The 24,446-nt window shown below is 40.6% G+C and overlaps 1 protein-coding gene and 1 long non-coding RNA gene across 4 annotated transcripts in view; one reads left to right on the top strand and one right to left on the bottom strand.

Moving 5' to 3' along the window:
- PCOLCE2 (procollagen C-endopeptidase enhancer 2) overlaps window positions 1–11,735 on the bottom strand; it is a 65,706-nt gene extending 53,971 nt beyond the window's left edge. The window contains exons 1-2 of the mRNA XM_032264282.1: window positions 11,352–11,735; window positions 10,232–10,340 (exon numbers count right to left, since the gene is read on the bottom strand). Of these exons, the coding sequence (XP_032120173.1) occupies window positions 10,232–10,340; window positions 11,352–11,434 (192 nt within the window). The 5' untranslated portion in view covers window positions 11,435–11,735. The remainder of the gene's footprint in view (window positions 1–10,231; window positions 10,341–11,351) is intronic.
- Window positions 11,537–24,446, top strand: part of LOC116540676 — a 56,353-nt gene continuing 43,443 nt past the window's right edge. For 2 of the 3 annotated variants that reach the window (XR_004264554.1, XR_004264550.1), the window contains exons 1-3: window positions 11,815–11,887; window positions 12,139–12,213; window positions 19,911–20,024. This is a non-coding gene — a long non-coding RNA (uncharacterized LOC116540676). Of the gene's footprint in view, window positions 11,605–11,814; window positions 11,888–12,138; window positions 12,214–19,910; window positions 20,025–24,446 lie in introns of those variants that run through there. The other variant, XR_004264558.1, reaches the window with a different exon arrangement.

The raw sequence follows: 24,446 nt of genomic DNA, 5'->3' as shown, positions 1-24,446 counted from the left end.
AAGAGAGGTTAAAAAATCAATAAATAAATCAACACTACCATTTATTGAGTGCTCCCTTGTGCCAAGCACTGTGCCAAGGGCCTTTCATCTACTGCCTCCTTCAGTCTTCAGATCAGCCTTACAAGGCAGGTTTGACCATTATATCCAAGATACTAACTTCAGAAAGTTCCAGAAACTTAATCATATACCTAGTAAATTAAATGGCTGAACAAGCATTTGAACCTATGTCAGGATGACTCTCCAATGCCCATTATTCTAGTCACGGAGTAGTATCACACGTACAACCCTGTACCATGCTCCCTGTCACCCTGGCATCGTTCATTGTTTCTGGGACATTTCCCCAACTAGTAAAAGTCTCCTTACCTCCCCTAGCCCCATTCAGGAATGTGATTTTTCACTTACTGCAGTCTTTGTGCTCAATCCAGCACCTGATTCCTGGTAGGTACTTTACAGTTTTAATGAATTAATGAAGTACAATTTCTATGGAGGAGCTCAACTGCAGCCTAGGGATTTTAGAAGATCTGTGTCTAGCAATCAAAACCTTAGCATTCATTTCTAGGGGCATTTAGCAGAAGTAAAATTGTTCCTGGGTTCCCTGTGCTTTTCTTCTTGTTAGTCCAGTCCATGTAACAGACCATCTTTGATTAAATAGTCTCTCCCTCCCTTCACATTTTTGAAAACACTATTTTAGTATATGCAGTACTAAAGAGCGGCTTGGGTGTGAGGTGGTAAGAGAGGTGATATTCAGTGGCAGGGCTTGTACTTTGGGCAGTTATAATTCTAACCCCCCACTTCTCTGTGGGTGTTCCATTTATTTTGAGATATTTATATTGGTTTCCTAAAGACTTGCCATGCTGACTCTCATGATCAACCAATAATATATCTGAGGAAAACACTTATTTTCTCCCAAGTTCCTAGAGTAAGAAATTCAAGAGTCCTCCAAAGTGCTATTGCCACCCTTGATAAAGCTGTTAACTCATAAGGTACAATTGTCTAAGTTGAGAGCGGGGATTACAGTTTTTGCAGGGTTGAGGAACAATCCATACATGTAATATTTCTCTGTACAAGAAATGTGGGACAGTGACAGCACACAAAAGCACTCTCCTGACTCGAGGCAGAGCAATGTGGAAAAAGAAAGAAATTCCACTTTGGGAGTCAGAGGGGGGCAGACTGACTTGAGGTCAGGAGCTCGAGACCTGCCTGGCCAACATGGCAAAACCGCACCTCTACTAAAAATACAAAAATTAGCTGGGTGTAGTGGCGGGTGCCTGTAGTCTGAGCTACTTGGGAGGCTAAAGCAGGAGAATCTCTTGAACCCAGGAGGTAGAGAGCCAAGATTGCGCCACTGCACTCCAGCCTGAGCGACAGAGTGAGACTTTGTCTCAAAAAAACCCCAAAAGAAATCCTTCAAGTTAGGAGCCCTCTAAATGTTTCTCTGGTTTTCAGCATTAAGCAACCAATAAATGAGCCCCTTACCTTTTGCTGTCAAAACCCGATCGATTTTAAGGAATTTTCAAATTTATGATACAATTCTTATTTGTCCATAATTTCACATCATAAATTTAACTCTGGAGGTGGCCAAGGAATATAAAAGTAATTTCATCAGTTTTTAAAATAATATATTCTTTAAAATCCTTTCTAAGTGTTTTTTAAAATAATATATTCTTTAAAATCCTTTCTAAGTGTTTTAATTATACTACGTCTTCTTGATTTATACTGCTTTAAAAAATGTGTTATCTTTATGTTCTATTTTTATAGTGATGTTTCAGGAAAGAATGATTTTTGTTTGGTATGACTATGTTATTAAAGAGAATCCCTTTCAGAAAATAAAAATATACATGAAGATTTCATTTTCATGTTTTCTCATTTTCTTTTCTACTCATTAAACCTCTTCTCAGGCATCTGCTTGAACATAGCACTAAAAATATGAGCAGTACAAACAAGTATATTTATAAAACATCAAGTTTTCAATCAATAAAAGCAGACTTGATTTCCATGTGAAACAGCGAAGAAAAAGAAAACAAAAACAAGCAACAGAAGCCCTCAAAAGCAGGCAGAAAGCTAAACAAATTTAGAAATATTGGACTGAGACCCCAGGGTGAAAACGTCACCTACAGTACTTGCTTATGTATTTAGGATTTATATTTGCCTTGCTTCCCAGGAAAATTTAAGGCAATAAGGAAAACTTTTTAATTTTTCTGGTATCTTAGCAGCTGAAATCTAATTGAACAGCTTATATGCCATAAGAATTGTAAAGTTTCCGAATTATACTTTCTGGATTAAAAAATAACCCCCGCCAAAAAAAAAAAACAAGCTATAATGTTCTTATTCCATTCGTATGGTCTTGGATATGCAAACATTTTCTGTTAATTATACTCATTTTTACTATTCTTAAATATAAGTAATACTAACTTAAGAATTAGGTTAAATTACTATTCAGGCAACTGAAATAATGAAGCCTAGTGCAACCAATGTGTGTGTGCGTGTGTGTATATACATATTTTTAAAGCCCATAGTTAGGACTGGAATTTAAGTCTCTATATAATTCTAAATCCTATGTGGAGTTTAAAGCCAGGAAATATGTGTTTAAAGTCAAAATTCCATTCCCCTATCTGTCCTGCTGTGGTTATACCAGGCAAATAACAGTTACAGTAATTTTAGAACCCTCTGCTATACCCTTAGGTATAATTAAGTGACTTAAAGGTTGAGTTTCTGCCTAAATTCACTATTTGTTTTCTCAAATTATACACCTAGCACTGATCTCACTACACTATCACTGTCTCAATTTTGGCACACTCTTTGTCATCACTGCTGACTTTCTTCTCATGAAGCCATATAAAAGTTATTGGGAAGACATAAATAAATCCCAATCACATTTTTAATCTACTAGTTCCTTCAACTAAATAGGAATGCCATTTAAATTTAATCAGGCATCTGGAAGATGGATTAAGTATGATGACTTTAACATATGTAAGTTATAAAATTGCCCTCAAGACAATGGTACAGAAATGCCTTCACATAATTTGTTTATTAGGCATCTTTGGAATTATCAATCACATGTAAAATAACCCTGGGAAGTCAAACAAATCCTCACAAAGGACACAGTTAATAATTTATCCAATTTTAGAGTGCCGCACATGTAAAACAGGTCATAGTCTTTGCATGGTACAATAATTATTTTCATCGTAACTACTCTTAAGATCTCCAGTAATTTTTAAAAGTGAAAATAAGCTTTATTCCAAATTATCAACACTTAAAACTACTTATAGTGAGCATTATAATAATTTACACCCATAACCGTTACCGATTCTCTTGTCTAACTGCTCCCCACGAGATTACAAACTCCGTGAGGACAGAAGTTATGCCGTGTCTTTCTATCCCTACGGTCCAATGCAATGTCTACTACATAGGAGGTGCTAAAAAAATCTTGGTGAATATTTATTTGATAAATTAATGCATGAGAGTATAATGGTATCCCTGAGTCAGGGAAAGTTTTGTGCTGAGCTTTTCATACCATCTACGAGTATGACAATATTAGATAAGATACACGTTCTTTAGAGTTCAGTTTCCCCACTTACAAAATGGTCATTCTAATGTCTGTCACCCCAACCCCAGAGAATCGGATGCAAATAAAATAAAATTATTCCATATATTTGAAGGTATCCTAAAAACTATATATACTATTATTATTTTAGTTCCATGATTTCTATGAGAAGTATACAGTCATGTGTCGCTTAATGATGGAGATACATTTTGAGAAATGCATCATTAGGCAACTTTGTTGTGCAACTAAAACAGAGTGCATTTACACAATGCACTCTGGTATAACCCATCACACACCTAGAATATATGGTATAGCCTATTGCTCCTAGGCTATGACACTGTACAGCACGTTCCTGTACTCAACACTGTGCAACTGAAAACAATGGTAAATATTTGTGTATCTAAACATAGAAAAGGTATGATAAAAATACAGTAATATAATCTTACGGGACCACTGTCATTTATGTGGTGGTCATTGACTGAAACATTATTATGGGATGTGTGACCGCATTTCACTCTAGCTGAACAGAAAAAATATGTCATTATAAAAATGATAATACTGAATTATCTGGAGAATCTGAAGAACTTTCTAAGTAAGACAACTTATGCTTTTTTCTTCATAAAGTAGCTAAATAAAGAGAATTTTGCCACACGCTTTTAGCTTTAATGGGACTGCCTCTACCCATTGCCACATTCTCCTCCCACTTTTGTCAAAGGTCTGTGACTCTCTGATCCTCCCACATTATCATCATCATCTTCTTCATCATCATCGTAGACAGGGTCTTGCTCTGTCACCCAGGCTAGAGTACAGTGGCACAATCATAGCTCACTGTTCCCTCTGACTCCTGGGTTCAAGAGGTCCTCTCATCTCAGCCACCCAAGTAGTGAGGACTACAGATGCGTGTCACCACATCTGGCTAATTTAAAAAAAAATGTGTAGAGACAGAGTCTCTTTATGTTGTCCAGGCTGATCCTGAACTCTGATCTTAAATACTTTGCCACAAGTGATCCTCATTCTCAGGATTACAGGTCTGAGCCACCACGCCTGGCCCTTCTGATATTTTCTTCACAAAGGGATAAAAAGTTGTATTCTAGGTGGACCCCAAAACTAAATTTTTTTGCTCAATGTTTGCTGATTTTTCTCAAGCTAGATTTATGCTGCAAATAAAATGACTAAAACCTTAAATAACTGGCTAATTTCAGTACCTTTAAATTACGAATAATAAAAACCTAATGATTTTTAACAACAGGATCACACACATGGACTGCCTCATTTTATTATGTTTGTTTCTTTATCATTATTATTATACTTTAGAGAAGAGGTTGCCCAGGCTGGAGTGCAGTGGTGTGATCACAGCTCATTCCAGGAGCCTTGAACTCCTGGCTCAAGTGATCCTTCTGCCTCTGCCACCTTCTAAATTGTGGGGATTACAGGTGTGAGCCACTGCACTTGGCCAGGTCATTACCTTTTAAAAACAGATTTGTAAATTATGCCCAGTTTTAAATCTAAGAACAAAATCATTTCCAGTGATATCTGCATACCAATTGCTGTTTCACTTAGATAATATAACAGCAATTGCCTTAGACAATCAGATGTGATATTTGGTTTTAAGTCTGGGAACCAATTTTAAACAAAACTTCCTATTTACCTGTTCAAGGAGAGTTCCCAGAAGGGTCTAGGTTTCAAGTTTCCTCTGGTTTGCATTTACCATAAATAAAGCTTCAGCTGGTTTCACTCAGCCACCCACACCATATGCAGCCAAAGTCAAACCCTGAATAGAGTTGCCTTCACAAGGTCTTATTTTTGCTATTAATGTCTATTTTTCTTTTCTTTCTTTTTTTTTGAGACAGAGTCTCACTCTTATTGCCCAGGCTAGAGTGCAATGGTGAGATCTCGGCTCACGGCAACCTCTGTCTCCCATGTTCAAGTGGTTCTCCTGCCTCAGCCTCCAGGGTAGCTGGGATTACAGGTGCCCACCACTGCACCCAGGTAATTTTTGTATTTTTAGTAGGGACAGGGTTTCACCATGTTGGCCAGACTGGTCTCGAACTCCTTACCTCAGGTGATCCACCCACCTCAGCCTCCCTACGTATGTCTATTTTTCTTTTTTTTTTTAAAAAAAGACATTTATGTCAAATCATCAATATGTATTTCTATTTTGGGAATTTTAAAAAGAACAAGTTATGAATGAAAATATCAAGGAACAGAAGTATTGAAGATTAGCCAAGTTTGCAATGAATTTATAATGAAGCTATTAATGGAATGGTGATCCTAATGCCTGGGGTAACTGTGGAGCACTGAACGTAAAATGCCTGGTGGGCTCTGTCTCACTTCCCACTCAGGGCCTTGGGAACACATCCTAGCAGGTGGCTCCCCATGTGTTTATCACCTCCAAAGTCACCTATGTGTCTCCAGCACCTAGCACCACACCTTGTGGGCTCTTCTGAATGTGTCTTGCCTATGTTGCAATGAAATACATCACATCAGCTGTGCTTTTGTTTAGAGTGGTCCACTCTCCCCTACTTCCTTTACGGATCTCAGAGATTTCTTACTGTTTTCTTCTGCACACAATCTCAAACTGCAGAAGAATCACTGTAATAGAAGGATCCAGGTGGTGGGATGTCAATTTTTGGAGTTTCATTTCTTGCTGCAGGGCTTAATACAAATGGAGTCACTGGTTCTCATTCTTAAATCAGTTAGCGTGACTTACGTCTCACCCCAATCCTGTTGTTCTTCTAAGCTTGCTTATAAGACCCGTCATTATTTTCCAAAGGATTACATATACCTTAGCTGTCAAATCACATTTCACTCATGCCCACATCCCTATATATGAAAATCAGGGTATTTTATGCAGGTGTCTTTTAGGTTACAGTCCCCAGAATCAACTCTTACAGGAAACTAAGAAACCCTCAACCCCATCATGAATTACAAAATATTCAACGTTTCTTAATACTCAAATTCTCAAATTTAGTCTCTAAGCATACATTTTTGAGAACACACACAGTAAAAGTAATTAGTAAAACCTAAGACTAGTTGAGGCCATCAATTCTTAGTGATAAAGCTGAGTCAAGAGTCTAGAGTTCCAGTCACAGCTCAAACAACTACAAAGAACCAGTAGCAGCTTCCCTATTTACAAAGCAGAGGTACAACTAAGCAGTACGGAGCTCCTCTGTCCTCAACATAACCCTACGTAAGTACAATTAGCCGTAAGATTTTTCTATTAATAGCACAGCACTGTCCACAAAAAAAAACCGTGATGAAAGAACTATCCATATTATGTGTTGTCCAGTACGGCAGCCACTATCCACATGTGGCTCTTGAGCACTTGAATGTGGCTAGTATGACTAAAAAACCAAATCTTTAACTTAATTAATTTACATTTAAATAGCCAATATAGTGTGCGGGAACAGTATAGCAGTCTAAGAAATCGCTATAAAAAATTTAAGGTACTATAATGTAAGAAGAAATCCAAATTTCCAATCTGCAGGCTGTACTTCCATATCAGAAAGTCCAATACGAAAGACCGGAAGTTTGGTGGAAACAACTGAGATTCACATTTCTTAAAGCAAAAGTGAAAATCAGACATTTCCCACTCTTCTGTTGATAAGATAGACTTTAATGAAAACCGTTCAGCGGTGAAAGCCACAATGCTGGGACACATCCCCAGTTTGGAGGAATGGAATGGGAGGCCAGTGAGTGAAAGCAAGACACTTCCCTCCAGCTACGGGAACTACAGTTTAAGGACCACTCTAAGACTTTCCCATTTTCATTGGTCTCTGTGGTATTTTAATACAAGTGACAGAATCTAGCTCTGGCCCCAGACCCTACAGCCACCGTGATGTTGATGCCTAAGAAGAACCGGATTGCCATTTATGAACTCCTTTTTAAGGAGGGAGTCATGGTGGCCAAGAAGGGTATCTCCATGCCTAAGCATCCGGAGCTGGCAGACAAGAACATGCCCAACCTTCAGGTCATAAAGGCCATGCAATCTCTCAAGTCCCGAGAATACGTGAAGGAACAGATTGCCTGGAGACATTTGTACTGGTACCTTACCAAGGAGAGTGTCCAGTATCTCTGTGATTACCTTCATCTGCCACCGAAGATTGTGACTGCCACCATACACTGCAGCCATCCAGAGACCGGCAGGAGGGTGAGTGACTTGCAAGACTCACAAGAGGAGAAGCTGACAGAGATACCTACAGACAGAGCGCTATGCCCGCTGGTACACAAGAAAGCCAAGGCTGGGGCTGGGTGAGCAACTGAATTCCAGTTAGAAGTGAGCAACCAAATTCCATGGTCAGCCACCTCAGTAAAATTGGAGAGGATTATTTTGCATTGAATAATAAGTTTACTCAATGTTTAGCCAAAAAGAACTTAAAAAAAAAAAAAGTGATACTGAATCACCCAATGGGAACAGTATTCTGGGTTTACTGACTGCAGGAACAGAAAAATGGGCTGGACCAATCAGCTTTGGAAAAACCTTTACTAGATGGCCTTAGACAAGGCCATAGTAGAGCGCAGTCCTGTCTGGAATGGCCAAGCAGGGAGACAGAGCCTGGGGCAGGTGTCCTCCTAGCTGGTGCCACAATATCCTAACTGCAGGCAGAGCTGCTGAGAAAACACTGCAGGCAGAAGACTCCGCGTTTCTTCATCTTCTTTGGTCCTACCTCGTCTACTCCACTGTCTTCCCTCTCCTGGATACCACAATAGCTTCCTAGTTGGTCTCTCTGTTTCCAGTCTTAGCTTCCTACAGTTTATCCTCCACACAGATGCCAGAGTGACCTTTTAAAATCAGATAAGCTCATTCCTCTGCTTAAGATCTTCCAGTGGCTCCTGCTCAAAATGAAATTCAAACTCCCCACCATGGCCTACAGGGTCCTGTCCACCTTCTTCACTTCTCTTCCCACTGTCCCCTTGCTCATTCCGTTCCAGCTATTCCAACCTCTTTGATTTGTTCTTCAGACAAATCAAGCTTCTTCTTCACTCAAGAACTGAGTTGAAGGGTTTTACACTATCTCATTTTGTCTTCACAATCATCTTGAGGTTTAAAGGAGGTAAATCCTGGACACATAGTTACAATGATGAAGGTAGAATCTGAATTCAGGGAAGTGACTGCTGAACTCACAGGCTTTCCCTTCACAGGACATCCAGATGCAGCGTCTGTTTAACTTTCCCACTCCTACACAGGAAATCATGCCTCTCCTGAGGCAAACCCTTCCGTTATCAAGGTAAATTTTCACTGGACATGCCCCTCAACCCCAGTCAAAGTTGAATGTCACACCAACACTGTCTGCAATACTCAGAACACATGCTAACCATGAATTTCTACTTGGGCACATGATGCCTCTAAGCCATTGATTTTCTAGGGTCGTTTAAAAGTTTAATTACATTTAAAACACAATTACAGTATGAGAATCAAGTTGCTTTCATTTTTGTTTCAGAGCCTTATTTCACATTTATGTTAATAGCATTTCAAACCTATTTTCTATGACTTCTCTCCTGGCCACATATGCTACAGTAACATAATGAAATCTGTACCAGTTTGTGACATGGCTGGTATTTTACAAGAGGCCATCAAGGCATATAAGAGCTGAGTTTTATATTATGGAGGGGGACTGCTCATGTTTGCCTGCAAAATTACCTCAGTGAGAATACCTTATTGCAAAATACATTTTACTTTATATAAAGTTGGGCTTACCAACTGCCTGATCAAGTCAATTCCTATAATTGTTTCAGGCCTCAGCTTCCCCATCTGTAAAATGGGGATGATAACAGATACTTTCTCATAGAGTTGTTTTGAGGATTCTGGGAGATTATACTTGTTATCTACTTAGCACAGTAAATGCCTGGCACACAGTAAGTGCTAGTTTACACAGTCAGTGGGAGCTACTTTCAAAAATTCATAAATCCTCCAGTGGTACAATCTGACTTAATGAAGCTCTCAGTGAACCAATGTATTCAATTACTAAACAACTTCCCAACAATGAAAAAGTGAAGTAACAGTCAATTCTATGCTGACTGGAAAGATGACGACTAACTCTAGTTGACTCTAAATCAGTTAAAAAAAAAAAAAAATGGCTGTCTTTAAACTTGGCCTCTTATCTTGACTCAGCATAATCTATGTCATTACTAACCAGCATGCACATTTTATTGACCCTTGGTTACTATTTAGATTCCTTCCCCCCATGAATTCTCTATTCTTAGACTGCCTTTAGAGGTGGTTTCAACCCAGGAACATTAAGTGGGCTTTTTTTTTCCTTGTTCCTTTCCTAATGTGCATAGAGTAGTCAAAGCACTATCTTTGATCTTCTGTTTCCCACTGGGAATTTATGAAGGCACAAGCAACTAAAAGCTTCTAAAAGTCATTACAACAGGCCTTCAACTGAAAACAGCCTTAATTATGAATCTACAAAACTCAACTGAGTCACACTGGGTTTTCAGAAACACATCTGTTTTAAGAATTTATTCCTTCAAGCATTATCTTGTGCGTTTGTAATCACTAATGCAGGACACGACTAGGTCTATTATAGTAATAAAAATCTTCCAAATAGTTGGGGTAAATTCAACATTTCACTATTTTAGGTATTTGCCTCTTACACAAATCCTACCACCAGAGGAAAAAGGCAGCAGCCTTCCACTGTTTCCAACACCCACTTCCAGGAGAATACCTTTTTAAAAAATGCTTACTGTGATTTTCCAAGTACATTTGCTATTTGGAGGGTACACTCCAGGAAAACCTTCACTGCCAATAAATCCAGACTCTCCAGTAAGAATGCCGCCACATGTGAAAACAGGTCTGGGAAGATAAGGAGGAAAAGATATGTAATTTTAAAAATGGTCTAACAATCTGATGATACGTTCAGAAAGGTGTAGCATATTAATATAAATAAAAGTTAATGTAGATTAATCAGTGCTTGTACCATATAAGGGATCCGAAAGCTTGCTAGCTCTTAGAATATTTAAATTATAGCCTGATAAAGCATTCAGTCCAGCTGCCATATGTCGCCATCATAATAACACAAGATTTTATATTTATAATCAAGTCCTCGGTATTGTGGCAATGTCTTGTAGGAAAACAGTAAATACATCCATTTAACTGGGGGGAGTGGGAGAGAAGGTAAGAGCCAGGCTGAATGAGGAGCATGGTTTTAAAGAAAGATAGGCAAGCAATTGGTTAATATAAAAAAGTTTGACGTTCCCATATTTGGAGAGATTCCCAGTTCTCCACCCCCTTTCTGAAATCACTGGCCATCAAAAGGGAGGCTGATGTTGATGGAGGTTGAAGAGGTGATGCCATGGGGTGGGTCCCACAGCCCAGCTCCTGGGGCCTTCCGGAGGTTGGCGAAGAGTTAACTTTCCGGAGCGGCTCCGTCGGCGCCGTGCCGCTAGGGTTGTTCCCTAGTTTACGCCTCCGGGCAAAGCCTCTCGGGGAGGAAAAAAAAAATCCCCAGCGGCAAACCAGAGTCCACATATTTGGGCCCCAGTGCTTCCCTCCGCCCCCACAGACCTGAGGAGAGAGGAGACACAAGTCAGTTAAACCCCGCCACGTGGTGGCCAAGCCAGCAGCACAGCCATCCGTCAGGCCGGGCTGGGAAGCCAGGAGGGAGCCCCGAGAGCAGGGATGGGTCCCGAGGTCCCAGGCTCAGCCCACGCGGGGATGGCGGGCGCCTGCACCGCGCGGGGAGCGCAGGGTCTCGCGCTGGGTCACCCAGGCGCGCCGAAGCGGGCTGAGTAAAGCAGCTGGCGAGACAGCAGGAGTGGAGGAAGGGAGGGGAGAGAGAGGGAGCCCGGGCCGGGGTCGCGTTACCTCTCAGGGGACTGCTGCCGCGAGAGCTGGGTGGCGGCGGCCAGCAGCAGGCAGAGCGGCGCCCAGGCGTTCGCGCCCCTCATGGCAGCGTAGACGCTCGGGGTTCGCACCCCGCGGCGCGCGTCGGCACACACGCCCCTCCGCGCCCACCGCGCTCACACCGCCGCTCACACTGGCAGCAGCGCTGGCTCACACCGGCGCTCAGCGGCCCGCGCGCTCCCTCTCACGCGCGCACCGCCGCGGAGCGGCCCAGGTAGCCGGGGAGTGCGCGGCCGGCTGGGCGGGGGCTCTTTTAAAGGCGATTACGGTGCAGTCTGACTTGACGCTTGATTTCCCCTGAGGAGCTGCTCTGGCAGCCACAGGCCAGTGCTGAATATCCCGTTTGTTCTCCGGCTGCAGGAGGGGCGGCTCCGAGGCCAGAGCCGCCCCCTCTCTTGGGACGGGCGGGCGTCTCCTCCAGGCACCCCGGGACCCACGGGTCGTCTCGCGTCCTGCCCGCAGGGACCCCAGAGAGAAGAGGAATCCCTTGCGGAGTGGTACCACGGCGGTCCGGGCCCCGACGCCCACAGACGATTCTCAGAGAGGGCTTCTGGGTTTGCTTTGGGGAATGTTTTTCCCAGTGGCTTTTAAATAAAAAGTAATCGCGCGTGCCGGCTGCTGGAAAGCCTGGGGGTCCTTCTTTGTCTCCTTCAAAACCCAGATCCAAGGAAAGAAAGGGGAAAGGAGAAGAGGGATTCTATCATATTTTAACTCCTGTGCTTATTCTCTTCTCTCTCTCTCTCTCCAGATTCTTTTCTTTTCACTGGTGTGACAATGACAGGGGAGATTGTCTCTGTGCCGGGATTTAAACATGGGTTCTCAGGTGAGCGACTTCTGTGTGAACTGTCATTAAATGTCAAATAATGAGGACGGAACCAAATCAGCAAATCTCACCATCCCATGTCATGTTCTGAAAACGGTGTTTCTCTGTTCTTAGACCTTCCCAACAACTTCTTTCTGTAGAGGGGTTAAAATTAACGGAGAATTTGTTTTTCTTAGAAGAACAATTCTAGCCTTGTGGAATTAACGATCTCTTTTACTTTTACTTAATTACAGAAATATAATTTTAAACAATTATTTTGTTAAGGGCTTCCTAATAACCAGGGATTAATAAAAGAATAACAAGAACAGGGTAGATTCATTGAGATTTTCAGTAATCACCAGCCATGGGAAATACAACTTAACTTTGATGCCTCCTTTGTGTTGTTCCTTCTAAATTGCTCTCACGTTTCTAAGCAAGAAAATTAAGTATTAAAGCAGTACTTACCAAGACTTCATTTTTAATAATGAGCTGTTAAGAAACTAAACTCCGCTGGCAAGGAAGTAAGTACAACTGGCTATAGGAAATATTCTGACTTTTCATAGTGAGGACACCCTGAAGCCTATACTAGGAACCAGAATATACCGACAGGACTTAGATTACCTTAACATTTTTCTGAAAAAGTGAAGGGAAAAACATCAAACAACAACTTTTAAAAATTCTCTAAAGGCACCACACCCTGTATGACATTAAAAAAAAAAAGGATGACAGAATTTGGCAAACTGCTTTATATCCTGAAACACCCTCAACCCAATAAAAATGCCTTTAAAACAGCGAAGAGGAGAATAAATGGTTGTTTATTTTGCACGAATTTCAAGACTACACTATCTAATAGCCTAAGTGTTTTTAGGTGATTGTTTATTCGAAAGTAATAATTTTAAATTATAAAGTGAAAATATTGCTCAATTCACTTTCTGGTAATGATTTGTAGTCCTCGTAAGCCAGAAAATACTTCATTCAGAACTAAGCTAAGTTTTCAAAATTTAAAAAAACAAAGTATTAAATGTGTCTAAATAGATAGGAAACTATTTGGACTAAAATACACAACCATTTCTTAATTTGTAGATTGATGACTGTGTTCATACGCTCACTAAAGAGTTAGGAGTTTAACACCAATCACTGTGTTGTTGACACTCATAAGAAAGACGTTGATTTTACCATGTGATTTTAGAATTTACTAAGACCATATTATTTGCTCTTAAAAACACATATTTGACTTGGAACTACAACTCTGACCAAAATTATAAACCTTAAATGTCCTGAAAATTTGATGTGTTAAAATTGAGAGAGACTAGTATTAGTTTGTTCTCACACCGCTATGAAGAAATATCCGAGACTGGGTAATTTATGAAAAAAAGAAATTTAATTGACTCACAATTCCACATGGCTGGGGAGTCCTCAGGAAATGTACAAGCATGGCAGAAGGCAACTCCTCACAGGGTGGCAGTAGAAGTAGGGAAGCCCCCTTATAAAACCGTCAAATCTCATGAAAACTCACTCACCATCAGGAGAACGCCATGGGGGAAACCGTTCCCATGATTCAATTACCTCCACCTGGTCCCACCCTTGACACCTGGGGATTATTACAATTCAAGGTGAGATTTGGGTGGGGACACAGCCAAACCATATCAAGACTCAAGTGTACTTTGAAGGTATGTGTGAGGTCCATCTTTGTGAGACCAGTTTCTGCACTTTTGTGATACAGAATTAGTATAATGGGACAGGGAGCTACAGAAACCCAGACAGTGGAAAAGTGGAGAGAGAGAAAGAACAAAAGTCCTATGGATAGATTCTTTTAAAAAAAAAAAATAGAGTGGTAAGTGAACTGATACTTATTATTCAGTCTCTGTAGTTACCAGGTTGCACAGGGAATCAACAACATGAGAATATGAAAATATTCACTAATGAACTGACCACTTATGAAATTAGGCCCCACTCAAACATTCTTTGCTGCATAATGCTAGCATCTAGCTGGGCCCAATATGTCAACATCATTGTCAGTTAATCTCTGGTTCCTTCATCAACCTTGTAAACATCTGAAAATGCAATGTGAATCCAGTAAACATTCATTCCATGGTGCAATACTCATCTTATTAAAAAATCCAGAATTTTTATAAGTTAGTTTACTCTGGGCATAGTGACTCAGGCTTGTAATCCCAGCACTTTGGGAGGCCAAGGCAGGAGGGTCACTTAATCCCAAGAGTTCAAGACCAGTCTGGCCAACATGGTAAAACCCCGTCTCTACTAAAAATACAAAAATTAGTTTGGCATAGTGGTGGGCACCTGTAAACCCAGCTACTTGGGAGGCTGAGGCATGAGAATTGCTTGAACCCAGAAGGTGGAGGTTGTAGTGAGCCGAGATTGTGTCTCTGCATTCCAGCCTGGGTGACAGAGCGAGATTCCGTCTCAAATTTAAAAAAAAGTTCAATGTTTTTTGATGTCTGCAAGCATACATTAGGAACAAAAGTAGACCTTCCCCTTTCCCCCACCCCACCCCAATATACCTCTCTGCCAAGAATAAAATGTTAGAGAGGAATTGTACTGATCAGGTTTCTTAGCTACAAACAACTGAGTCCACTCAGAATGAGTCCCCTCTTCTGGTTCAAGCCGTAAAAGCAGAAAGTTCACATTACCATCAAGAGAATCATAAAAACAGTCTCCAGGCTAATTTTCCTGGAATAATAGCCAAAATCTCACCTCAGAAATGGCCAGTGAGAAATCTGTTGCCATTATTGGCACCAAGACTAAGCACTAAATGCAGGTACTTGAACTTAATGCAGTCGCCACTGTTGTGAGCACTTTGGATACATTTCTGCCTTGGGAAATTCAACCTTGCCACACTCCTGCCTTAAAAGCCAGACACCCTGTTGTCTCCCACAGAATAAGAGCTCATCAAACAACCTTTTCGCTCACAGAGATCTCTTGATCAAACTCTCATGCAAGCCTATATGATTGGTACTGTCCATGTCACATGACCTGCAGTGTCTCAGCTGCAAGGGAGGCTGGAAATTCAACACTATTAGGAAATGAGGTCACATAATGTGGAAATGTCTCCAAATATTAAAAGGCCACTAAAACAAAATGGGCAGCACAAGTATGATTAATGTCCATGATAGGGATCTACAAAGTTCAATTAGCTTGTCTCCCTGCATCCCTTTGCTGAGGAAAGCAGCGCCAAGGAGGTCTTGATAGATGAAGTTACAGAGTTAGTAGGATGTGTTGAATGAAACCAGTCCCCTCACCTGTCCACGTTGGACTGGGTCAGGCATTTTGTTTGAGTCAAAGGTAACCACATGAAACCTGACCAAGCTGAACACAAGGGAATCAGCTGCTTCTTGTTGATGTGGAATGAAACTTTGTCCAGTGGAGTCCCTCCATAATGAATCATCATTATCATCATCATCATCTGACTTTTACTGAGCATTTATTATATGCCTGGAACTGTGCTAAGTGCTTTACAAACAACATTTTGTATAATTCTCTTAACAAACTTATGGGGTAAGAACAAGTATCACCATTTTACAGGTGAAGATTTTGAGATTTATAGAGATTAATCACTAATCCAAAATCTTTTTTTTTCTTTTGAGACAGGATCTTGCTCTATTGCCCAGGATGGAGTACACTGGGGTGATCATGGCTCACTGCAGCTGGGACCTCCTGGGCTCAAGCAGTCCTCCCTTCTCAGCCTCCTGAGTAGTTGGGGCTACAAGCATGTGCCACCACACCAGGCTTATTATTATTATTATTATTATTTTTTTTTTTTTGAGAAGGAGTCTTACTCTGTCACCCAGGCTGGAGTGCAATGATGTGATCTCAGCTCACTGCAACCTCCACCTTCCAGGTTCAAGAGATTCTCCTGCCTTAGCCTCCTGGGTAGCCAGGATTATAGGCACCCACCACCACACCTGGCTAATTTATATATTTTCAGTAGAGATGGAGTTTCACCATGTTGGCTAGGCTAGTCTTGAACTCCTGACCTCAAGTGATCCACCTGCCTTGGCCTCCCAAAGTCCTGGGATTACAGATATGAGCCATGGTGCCTGGCTCAGGCTAATTTTTTTTTTTTTTTTTTTTTTTTTTTTTTTTTTTGTAGAGACAGAATCTCACTATATTGCCCAGGCTGGGCTTGAACTCCTGGGCTCAAATCGATCCTCCTGACTTGGCTTCTCAGAGTGCTGAGATTACACGTGTGAGCCAACATGCCTGGCTTTAAGACCTATAATATATAAGTAAAAAGCTGGGGGAAAAAATGCTGAAGGTTGGGCACAGTGGCTTAGGCCTGTTATCCCATCACTTTGGGAGGCAGAGGTGGAAGAATCACTTGAGCTTAGGAGTTTTACACCAGCCTGGGCAACACAGCAACACCCTGTCTCTACTTAAAAAATGTTTTTGTAATTAGCAAGGAATGGCGGTATGTCCCTGTAGTCCCAGCTACTTGGGAAGCTGAGATGGGAAGATCACCTGAGCCCAGGAGGTCAAAGCTGCAGTGAGTTACAATCCTGCTGCTGCACTTCAGCCTGAGTGACAGAGTGAGTTCCTGTTTAAAAAGAAAAAAAAAAAAAAAAGCTGGGATCTGAACCCAGGCTAACTGGAAAACTCAAGGTTTTCATCAATACTGCATGTTAATCCATCAGAGCATTCAGGAATGCTCAGTACACATGGAGACAGCGTGAACAGACATATGCTGTTTATCTACTCAGGATCCCTGCCTTGGGGAGCCACCCTTCCCTGTGCCATGTGGTTCTGTGAGCACTGATTCCATTCACTGCTTCTCTAGCCCCCAGTGGGACATGTGACCAGGGGCTGTCCAATCCGAGAGCTCTCCTTACGACTCTGGAGCTGTTGTATAAGAGGTCCTTTCCTCTTCTTCTGGAAGCAGCACATAAGCAAATATTTTCCTGTGAAAGGAGGACCAAGCCTGAGGTGAATGCTTCAGAACAACAGGCCACCCCACTTCCACATGGCAATAAGCCTCTAAGAATTTGGAAAAGAATGTTGAGAGAACCCAGGATTCTACCATGTCATATGGAGACAACTTGGATGTGAGAAGAGCTATGAGGACAAGTGTTAAAAAATATTACCTTGACCCTAAAAAAAAAATCTCAACATGTGGGCCGTTGATGGTAATGAGGACCATGGAGTAAGAAGTTCTGCTAGCAACAATACCAAATCAACCCAAAACTTCTTGGAATTGTTTTATTATGTTGACTTTTGGGGATGAATCTTTGCCTATAAAAATGATTTGTATGAACTGTAGGTAATAGATATCTTTTTGGTTGTTAGGTATACTCATCATATTTAAAGAACCTCATCCAACAGATTGAACCATTTAGCTGATTGGATGCTTTTGCAGCTAATTCATCTGGCTCTCTCACCAAGACTCAGTGTTACTCATAACTATGAGTCGTGTTAAGATGGTAGTTGTCTGCAAGGCAGGCAGTGCAATAAGGCCACTGGGGGAAGTGCTGGGATGTTAAAAATGAGGGAATGCCACCAAGACTTGCTGCTAACAAGGGGCCAGGAGTCCAGAGCAAGAAATATCAAAATTACCAGAGGATATCAGCCCAGATCCCTTTTTTCCCCCAGAAAATCTTGGGGTCCCTGTGCTCTCCTCACTCACTGATTCTCAAAGCTTGGGGCAAGAGCTTGGCGTCAGTGCCTGAACCATAACCCACACCAAGAAAGGACACTGAAGCTCTCTCCAGTTTTGCTCTGTGGGCTTCCATCATTATTAACCATCTCTTCTTCTTTTTGTTTTCAAGTAAAAATTTCCTTAAGTATAAAGGAAGTACCTGCTCCTTATGTAAAATCTGGAAACTATTTAAAAAAGAAAGAAGAAAATGACTCTTAACTTTGCCACCTAAAGACAATACTAGTGCCACTTCAGTCCTCTTTCTTTCCAATGTCTCTTCTGTGATAAAAGTATTATCCAGGGATTTGAAGAGTTTGTTTTAGTTCCAAGTTCTTCTGGTTCTTTACTTTTGGAAAAGCCACCAATTAAAAAAAAAGCAATGATAATGATTTTAGTGTCAACATGACCGTAATAAGAGACTGGCTTAGAATGATGACTTCCCCAGAGGAATGATAGTGGATCTTTTTCTGTCTTAGCTCCATTCACAAGTAACTTCCTGTTTACTCACTGGTCTTCTAAACTGCCAATTGGAGAACACCATTCAAATCATTGGCAGAGATAACAGTCTACCTCAATTCAAATTGCTGTTTATTTGTTCCTCAAGGAAAAGATTTACATTCATTAGTCACTAAACAATTGAAATAAAAGAGTTTGTATTTCCCCTGTGAACTGGTTATGTGTTACAAGATTGCTTAAGGGTTATGCTTCTGAAAAAGTAAGCTAACTCCTAAAAGGCATTATCCAAATAAATGTTATATGCAAGCAGTCTTTAGAACTATGAGACTGTGTAATTTACATTCTTTAAAGTTTTGAGCTTAACAGAGAACTGCAAAATTTACATATATACGTGAACATACATGTGTATATATTACATGTATATGTATATATGCATATATGTGTATTTATACATGGCTATGAACACAGTCCTAAAACCATTGTATTAATAAAACTAGTTAAATGTATGTGCCCTGCGTCCTTTATCCTCAGAATTCTGAAAATTTTTAAGTCTTATAAATGCTTTTAAAAAATCCCAACATAAGCCTTATTTTCCTAAGAAACAAGTAGAACCTTGAATATGTATTTTTTTCGCTAAGATAGTTGCAAAATAGCTACATGGGAAAGCATCATTCTAAGTAAATTCTAAATGAAGCCAAAATGCTTGAATATCAAACTATATTTATTGTGGGTATTAAATGTTTATTAATTTTAAAAAACCACAAGGGACTTACCCGTTTGATTGAATTTGATAGGATTATAACTCTTCATGGAGACAAGAGCTTTTTCTCAGAGACGCTGGAATTGATGCTTCTTAACAGAGGGATATTTGACAGATGCTAATGACAAGCATATCCTGGCCCACTGTGTAGGACTAATTGTACAAATGGGAAGTTGGAGCAACGGAAGCACTGTCTCTGCCTAGAGCTGGCAGTTGTCTCTGTTTTCTCAATTGGTAATGTTTCCATTGGCAGTATCTAGAGAATTTTTTGTGTGTTTCATTTTCCTTTTACCTTGGAGGCATATTTAAGTATTATTTATAGGTACTAGATATTCTGAGAAAAATAACAGGCATATGAATATATGTATAATATACATATTACTTCCTATGTATTTGAATTTATGCATAGTAGAGATGGATATATGTATAAGTGTGTGTATGCATCTGTGTATGCATATGTGTCTCTCCCAGACAATGCTGGAGACACAAGCAAATTTTCACTCTTTGAAACTCCTTTCTCTAAATTCCAGACTGACCACCCATTTCTGCCTACAGATTTTCCTTCTAATGGTATGGCTTTTTTTTTTTTTTTTTTACATTCACTAATGCTTGATTAGATTTTTCAGTCTCAGCTAATCCAAAAATCATTCATTTTCCCTCCCTCCCTCTATTTCCCCTTCCTTTCTTCCTTCCACAAGTTATCAAGAGCGTGCTGTATGCCAAGTGCTGTACCAGGCACTATAGATAACAGTATTGGTTAGAAGAGATCTGGCTCCTGCCCTTACTATTGAGAATGCTCTTTAAGGTTATTTCTTCAATTAGTCTCATTCATTTTGTATTTTGTTGGTTTAGGTCTTCTGAGAAGCAGACACCAGGACAGAATTTGATTCTGCAGAAGATCAATGTGCAAGAGATATATCAGGGGAAATGTCTATGGAGGACAAAGGTAAGAAGAACCATGAGTAGGTGGGGAGCCTCCAACTGCAATGCAGGTCTGACACCTGTGAGAGGAGTTAGGGAAAGAAGGGGGTTTGGGCTGGAAGTGCTTCAGATCATAGTGCTGCCCGGAGTAAAATCTTGGCTAGGACAATGGGGAGCTCCAGCAAAGATGGCCTGCTAGAGGAGACCTGTGTTGGGGAGGAGCCACCTGGCCCTGGTGCCTCTGCCTTGTTCAGTCATTGGCTGAGCAGCCTGGCTAGAGTATGGGTTGGCATGTGTGATGCAGCAGATCCCAGGAGTGTGGCAGATGGAGGCTGCCAGCTAATGACAGTCCTTTGGCGGATTCTGTCTTGGAGGAGATCTATGCGGTATACTCCCATGGCTGTCACATGGGTGGATTTTAGGGTTTTACTCTCAGAGGCAACTTTATTTTCAAATTCTCAGTATAGGTGGAAGTAGAGTGGGAGTAAAAGAAACACTTCATTGCTGCCCCCAGTAAGACTACAGCCATCAAGAATTGAACTTTGTGACACTCACAGGAGTTTACACTTGAGTGCTTCTCGGGTTTATGAGGGAGGTCACTATGTTGGGTTATTTCAGTACTCTATTGAAAGTATATGTGGAATGTCATGGCCCTTACTGGCATCACAAATCTAGGGATATCTTTGGACTGCATTTCTCCTTTTCTTAAAACAAAACAAAACCTCCTACACTGTGATTAACAGCAAAAGACTTGTAGCAGAGGAAAATAAAAATCAAGGGTCTTAGTCTGTTTGGACTGCTATAACAAAAATACCATATACTGAGTATCTTATAAACAATACACATCTCTTTCTCACTGTTCCAGAGACTGGGAAGTTTCAGATCGAGGTGCTGGCAGATTCTGTGTCTGGAGATTGCCTGTTCCTCATAGACAGCCCCTTCTCACTGAGTCCTCACATGGTGGAGGGGCAAGGCAGCTCTCTGGAGCCCCTGTTTATTTACTTGATTATTATTTTTTTGAGACAGAGTCTCACTTTGTCACCCAAGCTGGAGTACAGTGTTGCAAACACTGCTCACTGTAGCCTCAACCTCCCAGGCTCAAGCAGTCCTCCCACCACAACCCCACAAGTAGCTAGCTAGGACTAAAGGCACACACCACTACTCCTGGCTATTTATTTTTATTTTGCTTTTTGTAGAGGTGGGTTTTTGCCATGTTGCCCAGGCTGGTCTTGAACTCCTGAGCTAAAGCGATCCTCCTGCCTTGGCCTCCCAGAGTACTGGGATTACAGGCATAAGCCACTGTGCCTGGCCTGGGACCTCTTTTATGAGGACACTAATTCTATTCATGAGGGCTCCACCCTCATTCCCTAATCACCTAAAGGACCGATCCCCTCATGCCATCACCCTGGGGATTAGGATTTTCACATGTGAATTTTTGGGGGACATAAGCATTCAGAGTACAACACCAAGCAGGAAAAATGAATTTAAAAAGAGAAACTACAAAACCATGTGATTTTCTCCAGAGTCATTATGCAACTGCACTTGACAGAACCCTTCTCCACATTGTCATCTCATCAAAGATAGCTCTAGCAGATCTGAAAACTTAAGCAGTTCAAAGTATCTTACCCAGAAACATGCCAGGTAAATAACTCTCTACCTTCCAAATTATTACCACCAAACAAATTTTGTAATAGCAAAACCAACAATTAACTGAACTTTTCAGGGCAAAAGAAAATAAAGGAATCAGTAAATGTTCAAGTGGGTAGTATTCAGATAAAGATCTGGTAGTTGGACATTTTTTTTTTTTAATCTCTCCAAAAAGCACTACAGTAATGAAATAAACTTTCTTCTTGGCTTCCGAAAAAGGAAATTAGACACAGTTAGTAGCCAAAAAGGTGATCAGATCCTCTAAAATTATTGTTTGTTCTCTATTTTTCTTGAAGTTGAATCTCCACTTATCCAAAAAACTAGCTCTATTATGTTCATTTTGAAACATAATGATGATGACTTTTAAAATTGTTCTAAGAAACAGTAAATTCCAACACTTAAGTATAGCACAGCTAGTTGTCTAGATGCTCTCCAATACAGTAGCTATGGCATCTAGATAATTAGCTGTGTTACACTAAGTGTTGGAATTTACTTTTTCTTAGCTACATGTGGCTATTTAAACTTACATTAATTAAAATAAGGTTTAAAAAATTAGTTCCTCAGTTGTACTAGTCAGATTTCAAATGTCCCAGGAGCCACAGTTACTGGACAGTGCTGATCCAGATGAAGGATTGGACTTTTAAGTTAAATTAGCTGGTATACTGGATAGTCAAACAGCTTCTCACTTATAAATGGTTAAACATTGAGTTCGACCTTAGCAAATGCTTTTAACTTCTCTCTTTGCTATGAGAACTCCTTTCCTTCTTCCCTTGGTCCTTCCTTCCCTTTATCAATTGTGCAGCATGTATAAATCTTACAGTTATAGATGAAGATGTCTCAGAAATGGAACTTTCTTTATTCCTCTATAACTGAAATTAAACCATCTCTCAAGCCCCATATAGCAGAAAACCTATTCTTACTAATTGACTCTAAACTAAATCATTTCCAGATTCTTCTCAGTTTATTTTGGATACTAACTCAGGCAATTCAGTCATATCCTGGGTTGGTATGCTTCCCATCTCTTCCCTTTCTCCAAGGGGCGATCTTATGTATTCATGACCTGATGCATTCATTCATCAAATATTTATTGAGTTCCTCTTATGCACCAGGAACTACATTAGTGGGGGGCATGGCAGTACAGAAGACAAAGTTCTTGCTCTTCTTGAGGAGCATGTGTTCCAATGGGAAGATGGACAATAAGGAAGCAAACGAATACATGAAAAATATCTTCAGTGATAAAAACTCTGTAGAGAATTAAAACAATGTGGTATGATAAAGAGGCCTGGGTGAGCAGGGAGTCCTTACTGTGGTAGTATTTAAAATGAGAGCTGAACAGTAAAATAATAAGAAAGGGAAAAGAGCCCTTCAAAAGGGAACAGCAAGCACAAAGACTCAAGTCGACAGTGAGAAAGGGCTTGCAAGGTCTCCAGCCACCAGCAAAGGGGATACTGCCTCACCTTTGAATGAATCTGCCTTAATAAGAGGGGGACCTGGGCAACTAGAAAATTCTAGGAAAAAAAATCAGTATTAGAGTTATATTATACAAAAATAACAATTCTTTGATAAACTTGTACATTCATTACCTTTTTTATTCCATTCCTTGCCTTGCTTATTTTTGGTTTTTAGTAGAAAATAAAAATGATAGAGAAAAGCCTAAATAGAGCTTGCTGATAGCTTAATTTGAAGGAAGAGACAAGAGGACCCTTTTTCTTTGATGAGAGCATTGTGTTTCTTTCCTCAATTGAGCAACCAAAAAGACGTCAAATATCACGGAGTTGTTTGGGACCTTCTTTATGTTTTAAAGACGTGTCACAAATAAGTGAATTAATGTACTTCTTATATTCTTAAAAAACTTTTTATTCCTTGAGGATATGTCATGTATCCATTCCATTCATCCATCTGTCTTTTCATCCACCTGTTGGGCAAATTTAATTGAGCATCCAAAGGTGAGCTCCTTTTCCAGTCAGTCTTCTGTGATTTCTTCAGCCCTCATTTATCTCCTTTCCCTCAGAATCTCTATAGCTCTTTCTTCATACTGCATAATTTAGCACCTTATGATGTTTTAATGTACATTATCCATTCTGATCATCACAAAGGTGGCAAGAATTAGACAGGATAGATATTGCTGTGTTCCCATTTTGCTAATGACCAGAGTATTGCCATGGCCCAGAGTACTGACATACATGAATATTCTGTTCTTCTGGTAAATATGCATCTGCCTACTTTCTTACAAAGTTAAACATGTACTTTTGACTTGGAGATCCCATTCCTAGGTATTTGCCCAAAAGAAATAAAAACATATGTCCCCACAAACACCTGTACACAAATGCTGATTGTACTTTATTCATAACAGCTAAAAGCTGAAATAGACCAAGTGTTTATCAATGGAATAAATAAACAAGCTGTGGTATATGTGTACAATGGAAAGTATTATGCTGGCTGGGCTAGGTGGCTTATGCCTGTAATCCCAGCACCTTGGGAGGCCGAGGCTGGTGGTACACTTGAGGTTGGCAGTTTGAGACCAACCTAGCCAACATGGTAAAACCCCATCTCTACTGAAAATAGGAAAATCAGCCAGGCGTGTGGTGGCTGCATTTGTAATCCCAGCTACTTGGGAGGCTGAAGCAGGAGAATTACTTGAACCGGGGAGGCAGAGGTTGCAGTGAGCTGAGATCACGCCACTGCACTCAAGCCTGGGCAACAGAGCGAGATCTCCAACTCAAAAACAAACAAACATATGTGTGTGTGTGTGTGTGTGTGTGTGTGTGTGTATGTCCACCATGTCACACACACACACACACACACACACACACACACACA

The sequence above is a fragment of the Sapajus apella genome, unplaced genomic scaffold (genome assembly GCF_009761245.1).
Source record: "Sapajus apella isolate SASKATOON/1434 unplaced genomic scaffold, GSC_monkey_1.0 scaffold4, whole genome shotgun sequence".
Taxonomy (NCBI): domain Eukaryota; kingdom Metazoa; phylum Chordata; class Mammalia; order Primates; family Cebidae; genus Sapajus; species Sapajus apella.
The sequence above is the reverse complement of the archived record's forward strand: the minus strand, read 5'-3'. Positions and strand labels throughout refer to the sequence as shown.